At 46.9% G+C, this 15,240-nt stretch overlaps 1 protein-coding gene across 2 annotated transcripts in view; it reads left to right on the forward strand.

Annotated features, from left to right (window-relative positions):
* The window catches only part of LOC126982984 (pancreatic triacylglycerol lipase-like), a 48,617-nt gene that overhangs the window by 22,580 nt on the left and 10,797 nt on the right, over positions 1-15,240 (forward strand). For both annotated transcript variants that reach the window (XM_050835376.1, XM_050835375.1), the window contains exons 2-5: positions 9,341-9,551; positions 9,766-10,045; positions 12,928-13,129; positions 14,545-14,700. In XM_050835376.1, the coding sequence (XP_050691333.1) occupies positions 9,439-9,551; positions 9,766-10,045; positions 12,928-13,129; positions 14,545-14,700 (751 nt within the window). In that variant the 5' untranslated portion in view covers positions 9,341-9,438. The remainder of the gene's footprint in view (positions 1-9,340; positions 9,552-9,765; positions 10,046-12,927; positions 13,130-14,544; positions 14,701-15,240) is intronic.

Below are 15,240 nucleotides of genomic sequence, written 5' to 3' on the forward strand. Positions count from 1 at the left end.
GGTGTCAAACTGGCCTTGTGTTCCGGGATAACGGGGGGGGGGGGGGGGGGTTCGTGGTGCAGTGGTTAGCACACTCGCCTCACAACCGAGAGAGCCCGGGTACGATTCCCGGGCGGAGTGGAAAAATTTGGGCGGCTTTTCCGATACCCTGCGCCCCTGTCCACCCAGCAGTGAATGGGTACCAGGTATTAATCGGGGGTTGTGTGCCGTCTCCTGGGGTCTGTTCCCTTCTCCTATAATTCCTTCCCCTTCTGTCTCTCTCCGGCATATGACCACAGATGTTGCGCCGACTAAACGAAACTTTCTACTTTCCGGGACAATGGGTTCTTCCTACACCACGGGCTTAAGGGTCAATGCGACGGAGATGAGCACAGAGGCCACGCGTAGCTGGAACCTATGCCCTCAACTTAACCTTACCATTATCATCATCATTGTGGGGATATTTTTTTCCATAATTTTCTTCGGTTTTTTATCCTTGTCCTTCACCGTTGTAAAAATGCAATTATCACCATTAACAGCAGCAGAATGACAATGAGGAGCTATTTATTTCGTTACCAGCAAGAAGACTCAATTTGTCATGGCGTTTCTTGCGTGTATATTATCAAAAGACAACGACGAGGAGGAGGAGGGAGACCAGCGTTGATATTTTTTTCCACAATTTTCTTCGGTTTTTTATCCTTGTCCTTCACCGTTATAAAAATGAAATCATAATCATCAGCAGCAGAATAATAACAATGAGGAACTATTTATTTCGTTACCAGCAAGAAGACTCAATTTGTCATGGCGTTTCTTGCGTGTAAATCATCAAAAGACAACGAGGAGGAGGACGAGGAGGAACAAGACCAGCGTTGATATTTTTTTCCATAATTTTCTTCGGTTTTTGATCCTTGTCCTTCACCGTTATAAAAATGAAATCATAATCATCATCATCAGAATAACAACAATGAGGAGCTATTTATTTCGTTACCAGCAAGAAGACTCAATTTGTCATGGCGTTTCTTGCGTTTATATTATCAAAAGACAACGACGAGGAGGAGGAGGAGGAGGAGGAGGGAGACCAGCGTTGATATTTTTTTCCATAATTTTGTTCGGTTTTTTATCCTTGTCCTTCACCGTTATAAATATGCAATCATAATCATCATCATCAGAATAACAACAATGAGGAGCTATTTATTTCGTTCCAAGCAAGAAGACTCAATTTGTCATGGCGTTTGAGGAGGGAGACCAGCGTTGATATTTTTTTCCATAATTTTGTTCGGTTTTTTATCCTTGTCCTTCACCGTTATAAATATGCAATCATCATCATCATCATCATCAGAATAACAACAATGAGGAGCTATTTATTTCGTTACCACCATTAAGACCCGTATTCTCAAACCTTTCGTCGCCCAGTTACAGATATTTGACAAGGCTTTCGCAGGCGTTTCGGGCATTTTCAGGTGTAGTTTAATGGCCCTGGTGGTTGTTTAACTCTTCTTCTGTACCATGAATGTGAAAAAAAACTCATGAAAGCCCGATTAATCTCCATTTTGACCTTTGAAAATAGATGTACGAGGTGGAAGCGTCTGTGAGTCCCGCCCTAAGACTCAATTTGTCATGGAGTTTCTTGCCTGTAAATAACACCCCCCAAAAAAACGCCGTGATAAATTGAGTCTTCCTGCTGGTAAAGAAATAAACAGCTCCTCATTGTTATTATTCTGCTGATGATGATTATGATGATGGCTGCATTTTTCTAACGGTGTAACATAAGAACATTCGGCCTCTTGCAGTTTCCCTACGTTCTTTATTTCCGCTATTCCTTCCTCTCTCCCTCAACGCCCTGTAATCTGCTCTCATCCTTTCCTCAATTCCACCTGCTCTTACTTCCATTCTCTCTCTCTCTCTCTCTCTCTCTCTCTCTCTCTCTCTCTCTCTCTCTCTCTCTCTCTCTCTCTCTCTCTCTCTCTCTCTCTCTCTCTCTCTCTCTCTCTCTCGTTCTTCCTTATATGTATAGGTATGTATTATAAAAATGCAATCATCATCATCAACAGCAGTATAACAATGAGGAACTATTTATTTCATTACCAGCAAGAAGACTCAATTTGTCATGGCGTTTCCTGCGTGTATGTCATCAAAAGACAACAACGAGGAGGAGGAGGAGGAAGAAGACCAACCTTGCGTCATGTAGGAAGCTTAATATTCACGGTCATCTTTTGTGGGATCCTTAAATAATGAGACCCCTGACTGTCATACGTAGAGGAGGGAGGGAGGGAGCAAGAGGGAGCCGAGGGATGGGACGAGGCGAAGAGCATGTGAGACGGGGGGGGTTAGGTGAGGGCGGGAGAGGTGGTGGTGGTAGGGGGCGGGTAAGGGAGGGGGGTCATGCTTCCTCTCTTCGCTGTTGCTTGTTCCGTAGCCTCTGTGACCTTGGCTGTGTAAAATCTACGTCCTGCGGAGGTTATCAAAACACAGCCGGTAAAAGTATTGAGTGGCGTGACATGTGCTGAGTCATGGAATTATAATGTGTTTCTTGTTTCCCTCCCTCCCTCAATCACTCCCCCTATGTCTGTCTGTCTGTCTGTCTCGCTCGTTTTCTCGTCCGTTCTCTCTTGTTCTCTCGTTTTCTCTCTCGTTCTCACTCGTTTTATCTCGTTCTCTCTTTCGTTCTCTCTCTCGTTCTCTCACTCGTTTTCTCTCTCTCTCTCTCTCTCTCTCTCTCTCTCTCTCTCTCTCTCTCTCTCTCTCTCTCTCTCTCTCTCTCTCTCTCTCTCTCTCTCTCTCTCTCTCTCTCTCTCCTATCCTTTGTTAACTGGAAATAAGCAATACGACGAGGAAAAAAAGATTAACAAAGAAAAAAATGAAAAATAAAACTTAAAAAATCCTGGTCTTTCAAAATACATAACAGTATAAAATAAAGAAATAAATAATAAAAAGTTCCTCGTCAAGTTTTGCAACCCGCGGACAGTTTACCGCCACCTGTCTGTCTGTCCTTGGCGGGAAACAGGGGTGAGGCAGGACGGGTTTTATGCCTCCTTGGATGCGACGGAGGAGTAGATATAATTAAACAGACAGAGAGCCGGACTTAACAGAGAGCCGGACTTAACAGAGAGCCACACTGAACAGAGAGCCACACTGAACAGAGAGCCACACTGAACAGAGAGCCACACTGAACAGAGAGCCACACTGAACAGAGAGCCACACTGAACAGAGAGCCACACTTAACAGGGAGCCGGACTTAACAGGGAGCCAGACTTAACAGAGAGCCACAGACACAGAAACACAGACGCACAGAAATACAGACAGCCACAAACACAGAGCCACAGACAAACAGAAACACGGACAAACAGAGAGCCACAGACACAGAAAGCCACAGACACAGAAAGCCACAGACACAGAAAGCCACAGACACAGAAAGCCACAGACACAGAGACACACACACAGAGAGCCACAGACACAGAGAGCCTCACACACAGAGAGCCACACACACAGAGAGCCACAGACACAGAGAGCCACAGACACAGAGAGCCACAGACACAGAGAGCCACACACACAGAGAGCCACAGACACAGAGAGCCACAGACACAGAGAGCCACAGACACAGAGAGCCACAGACACAGAGAGCCACACACACAGAGAGCCACAGACACACACACACACAGAGCCACAGACACAGAGAGACACACACACACAGAGAGCCACACACACAGAGAGCCACACACACAGAGAGCCACACACACAGAGAGCCACAGACACAGAGAGCCACAGACACAGAGAGCCACACACACAGAGAGCCACACACACAGAGAGCCACACACACAGAGCCACAGACACAGAGAGCCACACACACAGAGAGCCACAGACACAGAGAGCCACACACACAGAGAGCCACAGACACAGAGAGCCACACACACACAGAGAGCCACAGACACAGAGAGCCACACACACAGAGAGCCACAGACACAGAGAGCCACACACACAGAGAGCCACAGACACAGAGTCACACACACAGAGAGCCACACACACAGAGAGCCACAGACACAGAGAGCCACACACACAGAGAGCCACAGACACAGAGAGCCACAGACACAGAGAGCCACAGACACAGAGAGCCACAGACACAGAGAGCCATAGACACAGAGAGCCACACACACAGAGAGCCACAGACACAGAGCCACACACACAGAGCCACAGACACAGACACACACACAGAGAGCCACACACAGAGGCCACACACACACACACACACAGACACAGAGAGCCACAGACACAGAGAGCCACAGACACAGAGAGCCACACACACAGAGAGCCACACACACAGAGAGCCACACACACAGAGAGCCACAGACACAGAGAGCCACAGACACAGAGAGCCACACACACAGAGAGCCACACACACAGAGAGCCACACACACAGAGAGCCACACACACAGAGAGCCACACACACAGAGAGCCTCAGACACAGAGAGCCACACACACAGAGAGCCACAGACACAGAGAGCCTCAGACACAGAGAGCCTCAGACACAGAGAGCCTCAGACACAGAGAGCCTCAGACACAGAGAGCCTCAGACACAGAGAGCCACACACACAGAGAGCCACACACACACAGAGAGCCTCAGACACAGAGAGCCTCAGACACAGAGAGCCTCAGACACAGAGAGCCTCAGACACAGAGAGCCACACACACAGAGCCACACTGAACAGAGAGCCACAGACACAGAGCCAGACACAGAGCCACAGACACAGAGAGCCTCAGACACAGAGAGCCTCAGACACAGAGAGCCTCAGACACAGAGAGCCTCAGACACAGAGAGCCTCAGACACAGAGAGCCTCAGACACAGAGAGCCACACACACAGAGAGCCTCAGACACAGAGAGCCTCAGACACAGAGAGCCTCAGACACAGAGAGCCACTCACACAGAGAGCCACACACACAGAGAGCCACAGACACAGAGAGCCATAGACACAGAGAGCCACACACACAGAGAGCCTCAGACACAGAGAGCCTCAGACACAGAGAGCCTCAGACACAGAGAGCCTCAGACACAGAGAGCCTCAGACACAGAGAGCCTCAGACACAGAGAGCCTCAGACACAGAGAGCCACACACACAGAGAGCCTCAGACACAGAGAGCCACACACACAGAGAGCCTCAGACACAGAGAGCCTCAGACACAGAGAGCCTCAGACACAGAGAGCCACACACACAGAGAGCCACACACACACAGAGAGCCTCAGACACAGAGAGCCTCAGACACAGAGAGCCTCAGACACAGAGAGCCTCAGACACAGAGAGCCTCAGACACAGAGAGCCTCAGACACAGAGAGCCTCAGACACAGAGAGCCTCAGACACAGAGAGCCACACACACAGAGAGCCACAGACACAGAGAGCCTCAGACACAGAGAGCCACACACACAGAGAGCCACAGACACAGAGAGCCACACACACAGAGAGCCTCGGACACAGAGAGCCTCGGACACAGAGAGCCTCGGACACAGAGAGCCACACACACAGAGAGCCACAGACACAGAGAGCCTCAGACACAGAGAGCCTCAGACACAGAGAGCCTCAGACACAGAGCCCAGACACAGAGAGAGCCACAGACACAGAGAGCCTCAGACACAGAGAGCCACAGACACAGAGAGCCACAGACACAGAGAGCCACAGACACAGAGAGCCACACACACAGAGAGCCACACACACAGAGAGCCACACACACAGAGAGCCACACACACAGAGAGCCACACACACAGAGAGCCACAGACACAGAGAGCCACACACACAGAGCCACACACACAGAGAGCCACACACACAGAGAGCCACAGACACAGAGCCACACAGAGCCACACACACACAGAGAGCCACACACACACAGAGAGCCACACACACACAGAGAGCCACACACACAGAGAGCCACACACACAGAGAGCCACACACACAGAGAGCCACACACACAGAGAGCCACACACACAGAGAGCCTCGGACACAGAGAGCCACACACACAGAGAGCCACACACACAGAGAGCCACACACACAGAGAGCCACACACACAGAGAGCCACACACACAGAGAGCCACACACACAGAGAGCCACACACACAGAGAGCCACACACACAGAGAGCCACACACACACACAGCCACACACACAGAGACCCACACACACACACAGCCACACACACAGAGAGAGAGAGACACACAGAGAGCGAGACACACACAGAGAGACACACACACACAGAGAGCCACACACACACAGAGAGCCACACACACAGAGAGCCACACACACAGAGAGCCACAGACACAGAGAGCCACACACACAGAGAGCCTCGGACACAGAGAGCCTCGGACACAGAGACACACACAGAGACAGACACAGAAACACACACACACACACACACACACACACACACACACACACACACACACACACACACACACACACACACACACACACACACACACACACACACACACACACACACACACACACACACACACACACAGAAACACACAGACACACACAGACACACATAGACCCACACAGACACACACAGAGACACACAGAGACACACAGACATACACACAGACACAGACAGTAAGAAACAGAGAATCGGACAGAAAATTAAGTAGACAGAAAGAAAGAGTTCGGGACTATTCGGCCGTAGTTTTTCGGTCGTGATCCTGTTCGGTCGTTACAACTTTAGGCCGCATGTTATTTAGGCCGTTAAAAAATTCGGCCGTAAGACGTTTCGGACCCTGGAACGTTTAGGTCGTGAGATGCCTCGGCCGAAGGAGTGAAGGGACTGGTGAGAAAATCATATTAAACAGGATCCATACCATGAGCCAGGTAGGAATTGACCAGTTTGGAGACAACCTCAGACGAAATAATGCATACCTTTGCAATTATACATCCTTACATAGCATTACAAAAGAAAATGATTACTCACAGGAATAATAGTAGCGAGAGCGGTGATGATTCGAGCAGCGGGATGATCCGAGCATTGCAATTATTGTAAAACGTATGGGCCTGAGCGGCACGAAATTTTGAGTGGATAAGCAAAACCTTGTTGCCCCGCAGGGTAACGACGCTCTCAGCGCTGGATTTTTCGATACAAGTCTGTTTTTATTTTTTAGCACTTTCGGTGTAATATTTTTTATGGTGTATCTCAAGCTCTCACCTCGTGGATATGGCAAGCAGCTGATTGTGCATTATTACGGTGAAGCAGCGACTCATAACGAAGGTGTTGCCGTAGACCACGAATACCTGTCGCGGCTCTCGTGCTGGGGTGGAGTGTGACCTCCCATTTATTTTTTTAAAGGGTCGTGATGATTTTTCATGATTTGTATTAATTTTACACCAGTTTAAACACTTTAAATGTTGCAACCATTATACAATGGTTAATTTGGTTGATTTATATTCTGATATGCTGGTGAGAAGAGAAGGAAGCCGGACCGTAATTCCATTATTATTGAGATTTCTTATAGTTCTTTTTTTTCGTATAAATACTGAGAGAATTTTTTTGTACTTACATAAATGTCTTGTAATTGATATTATCTTGTTTATTAGCTGATCCAATTTGTTATATTAAGATTATGCCGAGTAACAGGAGTGTCCGTACCTTCCCGCCTCCCGGGCCGAACCGTCACCACGGGGAGGGATGGTTCGGGCGATTTTGAACATTGTGTTTCATCACCTGTTGTTGAAAACTGGAAACAGCCACGAGTGTGATATTAACAACATAAAGAGCCAAATGATGAAGGAACATTTTGAGGTCAACAAAATTACACTGATGCTTCAAGAATATTATTTTTTAAAGTGTCCGCATCATCTCCGCCCTCCTCTGTGGCCGATATTTAAAATATAATTAACAATAGGGGTTGGATATCAAATTAGTAATTAAAGTTTAGCAAATAAGAGAATGGAAATTGACCAGGGCCCGGATTCAGCAAGTATCAACAGCGATGTAAGTCTGGATACAACCTAATGCAGGAAGCAGAAAACGATGTAACCGAGGATGTAACTCGGTTGCGAGTTACATCAGTCTCGGAGATGGTGTAACACGCATTTTTTTTTTCAGATTTCAATGAAATGCTTTAAAAGTAATGTTTCCCAATAAGTAAATAAAGTCAATAAAGGATAATCCTTCCATATAAGCGAGATGCTACAGCGCGCGTTGAAACATGTTATGCGGTTCAGTTCTGGTCACCCTTCTATAGAATGGATATCAAGATGTTAGAATCTGTACAGAGTACAGAGTTCTTATGTTCTTATTAGATGTCACCATATCAGTCAGTCCGTCCACAGCCACGTCCACCCAAGGCCTACGAGACGGCCTTCGTCCACCCCACCACTCTTCTCTCTCTCTCTCTCTCTCAGTATTAGTATTAGTAGGTGACTGGATTCTTCGTTAAATATATTCCTTGTTCTTTTATTTCTTTCCTTTTTTTTTGTGTGTGTGTGGGGGGGGGAAGTGGAGGGCATTCATTAACATTTTTTTCATTTTCTCCATTTTCTACTTCTCTATACATTCCTCTTCTTCTCCTTTCGTCTATAGTATTTCATTCACACACGTATTCATTCATTTTTATTTTTATTTTCCTTTCCTATTATTATTCTTTCGCCTCTGATCTCATTCACATTCCCTCACACACCTTATTTTCCTCTTATTCCTTCTTTCGTCATCTCATTCACAAACTTATTCACTTCACTTATTTTTCTTCCTAACTTTTTTGGCTAGTATCTCATTCACTCACGTCTTCACTCACTTTTTTTTTTCAGTCCTCTCCTTCGTCATCTCATCCACTTACTTATTCACTTAACTCATTTTTCTTCTCCGCCTTTTCCCTCGTTTCGTACCTCTTTCACACACTTTTACATAGACTTATTTTCTTCTTATTCCTTCATCTACTGTCCCACCCACATACTTACTCACTTATATTTCCTTCTCATCCGTTTTTCTTTAATGAATTTGGGATGGCGATGAAAAAATATAAACGAAAGGAAAGAAAGAAAAAAGAAAACACGAGCTACACGGAAAACGAAGGAAGGAAAAGAAAGGAAAAGTAAAGGAATGTAAACGAGACACTAAATTTAATAGGTTGGTATTATAAAACACTTCGCTTCTCACATCAGCTATTTCTAAAGGTCAAAGAGGAGGTCAGTCGGGTTCTAATGAGTGTTTCTTCAGGTTAATGGTACAGTAGAAGGGTCAAACTACTACCAGGGTCAAAAAACTACTACTGGAAATGCCTACAACTCCTACGAAAGCCTTGTTAGATATGTGTTCTTGGGCGACGAAATATCTCATAATACGACCCAATATTAATGTCGTTCACACCCTTCTTCATTCACTTATTTTCCAGGGTCTGCGTGGCTGTGCGTTGGGTTGCTTCTAGTGGTCGCGGCTTCCTCCTCCTTCGGTATCATTACGGTTCGTGAGGAGTCGTCCAACACCTTTCCGATGCTGCTGACGAGGCTCGTACAGAACCTTCCCGCCTTCACGCAAGACCTGATAGCCTACAACCCCACCCTCTCCACCCGATCCAGAAGCTCCAAGAAACTGAATGTCGGCAAGTGAAGGGCTGGGAGGCATATTTTGGAAGTGCACCGAGGTTCAACACCCAGGTCACCTTGGCTGATGTACTCCTTAATTCTAATGTTCTCGCTTTTGTTATGGAGTCTAATGATTGTCGTGCTGTCTCCATATACAATTTTAACCTCCCGAAGAAACAAACCAAAAACTTAACAACAAACGGACATTAACACCTTCCTCTACCCCTTCAGACAGCACGCACCCGCCCGCCCCGAGACTGCAGTGCTTCGATGGGCTGGGCTGCCTAACGACGGGAGAAGACTTCTACAATGAACGCTACCGCGCCATCAACGTCAGGGCGGAGCCGCGGGAGGTGGTGAACGTGACCTTCGAAGTACACACGCGAGACCAACCGGAGGGCTTCTCAATCTCAGCGCTGGACCTGTCTCGCCTGGGCTCCTCCTTCAACCCAAAGCGGCCCACCAAGTTTGTGATCCACGGCTTTCTCAACGGACGGGATATGCCCTGGCTGGAGGTGGGTGTCTCAATGTATGGGTGGGTGGTTGAGAGGGAGGGGGGGGGTTCTGTGAGGGGGTAGTGGGGCGTTGTCCTAGTGTGCGTAAGGGGGGAGAGGGTGTGTATGTGGCGGAGGAAGGGACGGTCGTTTTCTGGTGTCTGGGAAGGAGTGATTTTCCTATGTGTGTGGATGGGGTTGTTCTCTTGTGTGTCGGGGGGAGGGAGGTTGTGAGTGTGGGTGTGTGAGGGAAGGGGCTGTTCCTGTGTGTGTAGGGGGAAAAGGTTGTGAGTGTGTGTGTGTGAGGGGAGGGGTTGTTCCTGTGTGTGTAGGGGGGAGAAGGAGGTTGTGGGTGTTGGGGTCTGTGTGTGAGGGGGGGGGTTGTTCATGTGTGTGTAGGGGGGGAGGGAGGTTGTGGGTGTGGGTGTTTGTGTGTGAGGGGAGGGGTTGTTCCTGTGTGTGTAGGGGGAGAAGGAGGTTGTGGGTGTGGGTGTCTGTGTGTGAGGGGAGGGGTTGTTCCTGTGTAGGGAGGGAGGGAGGTTGTGGGTGGGTGGGGTACCATTGTGTAGACTAGAGGCAGGCAGCTGTGGGTTTGGTTGTCTTTGTGGTGGGGAGGGAGGAAGATGTTGTGGGTGTGGATGTGTGAGTGTGGGTGCAAGGGAACTTCTTCATGTGTGTATGTGTTGGGTGTTGTTCCAGTTTGTGGAAGGGGAGGATGTTTCCGTGTGTTGGTGTGGATGGGTAGTGTGGGTGTGTGGAGTGGACGAGTGGGAGGTGGCCTTGTTCTCATGTGTGGGGGGAGGGAGAGGGGTCATTTTCGTGTATGTTTGCGGGGGTTGTGGGGGCGGTTGGATCTGTGTGCGGGTGCAGGTGGACGGGTGTTTGTGTGAGTGTGGCAGAGCGAGCGTAATCGTTTATTTGTAATCGATTACATAGATTACTCCTTGAAAAATATTGTTGTATTTTTTTCAGTAATCGAATCCTTGAAACAATTACTTTATTAAGCTGTTGCTAAGCTTACTTTTTACTTTAATAAGCTTTAGAACAATGAACAGGTTTCTGAATTAGAATTCTAAACCAGAGAAAAAAGTAGCTAATTAAAAAAAAAACTTGACATGGAAATTGAGAAAAAACATGAAGGGGGCACCCAGGGCGGCACCCAGGGCGGCACGAACTTGTATAGAGCCTAGGCACTGCAGTGATGGCAGTGGGTGCTGGGCTGGCACTGTGAGGAGGGGCAGGGAAAAACAAACCCATAATCTCAGAATCCAGTAATCTTAAAGGTAATCAATTACTTTTATCCAAAGTAATCAGTAATCGCGATTACAAATAACTGGTGGTGTCGCCCTCCACTATTGTGTGGGTGGTGTGTCGGAAGGTGTTGTTGTGTAACCCCGTAAAAATAGTTAAAACCTCAGCGTCGTTACATCACAAGGTCGCCCACGTACAGACACACATGACTGAGTAACCCTCCCAGGTGACATGCATGAGAGAGAGAGAGAGAGAGAGAGAGAGAGAGAGCATTATTTCCGGTCTTCTTTTCATTCTTTCCTCCATTTATCTTGCATTCTTTTCTACGTCACGGCTTTGTGTTATTTTCCTCTCTCTCTCTCTCTCAAATAGTCATTCTTTTTATTCTTTCTTTCTTTCTTTCCTTATATACAAGCCGGAAGGAGGTTTAAAGAGCGCTCACCTCTTTATACTTACTCGCCTTCATCCTTCCAGTCCTCGTGTTGGGTGACTGACTGACTAACTAACTAACTAACTAACTATTAACTAACTGATTAATTAACTGACTAACTAACTAACTAACTATTAACTAACTAACTAACTAACTAACTAACTAACTACCTGGGTACAAACACATCCGTCAACGATAGATAGTCTGTCTGTCTACTCACCATTGTTGACAGTCGCTGCGCAAACACTATTATGCCTGCTAACTGCGTATCCACACACGCACACACATACGCACACACACGAACATACAATTATACACACAGAAATACCTTTGTTGCTGCGGAACCAAAATAGATATGATGCCTTTGCTAGGACGAGGTCGCTAGACAAACAGGTAAACGGAGAGACATAGATAGATAAAGGGGTTGATAAATAGATGATAAGAGGGATAAAATTGCTAGATAGACATACAGATAGACACTGATGGTGATGCTGCAGGTCTGAATATGGGGATTGTACTGGTGACTCTTTCGGTGAAGTTAGGTTAGGTTAGGATAGCTTCGGTTCTTTCACTTTCTCTTTTTTACAAGTTGACGGTGTTGTGATGCCCTTCAGGAGGTATTACAAGCGCTACTGGAGACCGGGATCTACAACATGGTCTATGTGAACTGGACTGGAGCAGAAGAAGGATTAGGTTAGGTTAGGTTACGATTACTTCGGTCCTTTTATCTTCTCTATTTTCCAACCTGACGGTGTTTTAATGCCCTGCAGGAGGTGGTACAGGCGTTACTTGAGACCGGGAACAACAACGTGGTCTATGTGAACTGGACTGGAGCAGAAGGGTTAGGTTAGGTTAGGTAAGGATAGCTTCGGTTCTTTCACCTTCTCTTTTTTACAAGTTGACGGTGTTGTGATGCCCTTCAGGAGGTATTACAAGCGCCGCTGAAGGCCGGGAACAACAACGTGGTCTATGTGAACTGGACTGGAGCAGAAGGGTTAGGTTAGGTTAGGATAGCTTCGGTCCTTTCATCTTCTCTTTTTTACAAGTTGACGGTGTTGTGTTGCCCAACAGGAGGTATTACAAGCGCTACTGGAGGCCGGGAACAACAACGTGGTCTATGTGGACTGGACTGGAGAAGAAGAAGGGTTAGGTTAGGTTAGGATAGCTTCGGTTCTTTCACCCTCTCTTTTTTACAAATTGACGATGTTTTGTTGCCCTGCAGGAGCTGATAGACGCGCTGCTGGAGGTCGGGGACTACAACGCGATCTATGTGGACTGGACGGGCGGCTCCCTGGGTCTGTACAGTCAGGCGTCGGCAAACTCTCGGCTGGCGGCCCTCGAGATCGCGAACTTCATCAAGCACACCTCCATCAACCCCGCAGACGTGCACCTCATCGGCCACTCCCTCGGCGCGCACCTCGCTGGTAAGGACGAGCCTGCACCGTTATTTATTTTTTTTTTTTTTTTACAGTAAGTGCGCGGCCATACTGCACGCGGTTTGCTGGGAGGGTAGAGGGTAGCGGGATGCCTGGCGGGTCAGAGGCAAGAACAAACACATGTTATCTAATGCGAGTGGCCATACAGGACGCGGGTAGCGGGTTCCCCCTATAAAAGAGTGTATCGATGAGTGCCCAAAAGAAAGCATTGTAATTTTCCGCTTTCTGACCCATAAATATCGCCAAAAACATCAATAATTACCGATTTTAACAATAAGTATGTATGTGAATATCGATATCTGTGTAGGTACGACAGTTTTTGGTCGGAAATGGGCAAATACGGTAAGATGGTCGATCAGGGTACGGCCAAGGCTATCCGGGAAGGCCTTGGCACTGCTGACCTGCCCGTGCGACCTACTGGCCTTTGTTGAGTGGTGACCTCCTGCCCCTCCTCCTCTTCCTATTGTTTATCTTTTGTTTTTGCTTCTTCTCTCTCTCTCTCTCTCTCTCTCTCTCTCTCTCTCTCTCTCTCTCTCTCTCTCTCTCTCTCTCTCTCCTGCATACCGTGTTTTCTTGGTTGTTTTTAGTTTTTTTTGTGTGTTTGTCGGTTTTTGCTTTGGAACTTCTATTTTCTCATCTTTCTCCTTTAATTTATCTTTTTTTTCTTATGTATACTTTTATTTATTTTTTGCTACATCCGTTTCATCCATTCGTTTGTTTTTTCTTCCTCCTACTTCTTTTCGTAAACCACTTTCTTCTTTTTTCTCACTTTTTTCTTTTCGTTTTCGTTCCCGTCCTCATCCCAGAAGTAGCGGTTCCTTACTAAGCCGGACGACAGCCACATCTTCCTTTGTTTGTCCCTCTCCATGCAAATTAATTACGCTATATGTATCTTCATCTCTCCCTCCGGCATGAACAACTACACCTGTCCCCTCCTCCTCCTCCTCCTTGCATACATAAGAGTGTCCTCCTCAAGGTCATAACGCAGGAGCTCCTTTCAAGGCGACGAAGAACAAGTGAACAAGCAGATGCGCGTTATACTGGGTACGTGTGTGTGTGTGTGTGTGTGTGTGTGTGTGTGTGTGTGTGTGTGTTGTTCTCCATCTACCTCTTTTTCTATCTATCTTCTTTTTTCTCTTATTTTACTTTTTTCTTTGTTTTCCTCTTCGTCCTCTTCATCTTCGTCGTCGTCTTCGTATTCGGCTTCGTCTTCTTGTTATTCTTCGTCTTATTGTTATTCTTCATCTTATCTTTATTCTCGTTTTCTTCTTTGTCTTCTTCGGCTCCTTCTTCTTCTTCTTCCTCTTCTTTTTCTTCTTCTTCCTCTTCTTTTTCCTCCTCTTCTTCATCCCCACAGTCTACGGAGCCATTGTCATATAGTTCTCTTCTCTCCTCCGCCGCAGGATACACCGGGGAGCGCGTGCCTGGCCTCGGCAGAATAACAGGACTTGACCCCGCCGAACCATTCTTCCAAAACATGCCTCCCAGCGTGCGCCTCGACCCCTCAGACGCCCTCCTCGTCGACGTCATTCACACCGACACCCTTCCCTTCACCCTCAGTAAGCGAACCTCCAGTCCAGTCCAGTGAGGTCGTCTGGGATTTTAGCCTGTGTAACGACTCCCGACTTCGGCTGTTTCTTCTTATCTTTGTAGTATTGTTTCTTGCTTCATTTTTTTCCCTTTTTGTTTTCCTATCTGTTTTCTTTTGTTTGTTTACTCTTCATATTACTTTTTTCGTCAAGCGTTTTCTTCCTCTTTTTCTCACTTTCTTGAATTACTTTCTTACTCGTTCTCTTGCAGTCTCCCTATGTTCTTATGTTTCTTCGTCTTCTTCTTCTTCGCCTCCTTCTTCTTCTTCGCCTCCTTCTTCTTCTTCTTCTTCTTCTTCTTGCTCTTCTTCTTCTTCTTCTTGCTCTTCTTATTATTATTATTCTTATTCTTCTTATTCTTCTTGCTCTTCTTCGTCTTCTTCTTTTTCCTGTTCCTGTTCTTCTTGTTCTTGTTCTTTTTCTCTCTTTCTTTATTTTTCTCTTTCTTTATTTCTTTCTTCATCTCCACAGCCTATCATTTCCATATCGTTCTCTTCTTTCCCCGCCGCC

The sequence above is a fragment of the Eriocheir sinensis genome, chromosome 52, assembly GCF_024679095.1.
Source record: "Eriocheir sinensis breed Jianghai 21 chromosome 52, ASM2467909v1, whole genome shotgun sequence".
NCBI classification, from domain to species: Eukaryota; Metazoa; Arthropoda; class Malacostraca; order Decapoda; family Varunidae; genus Eriocheir; species Eriocheir sinensis.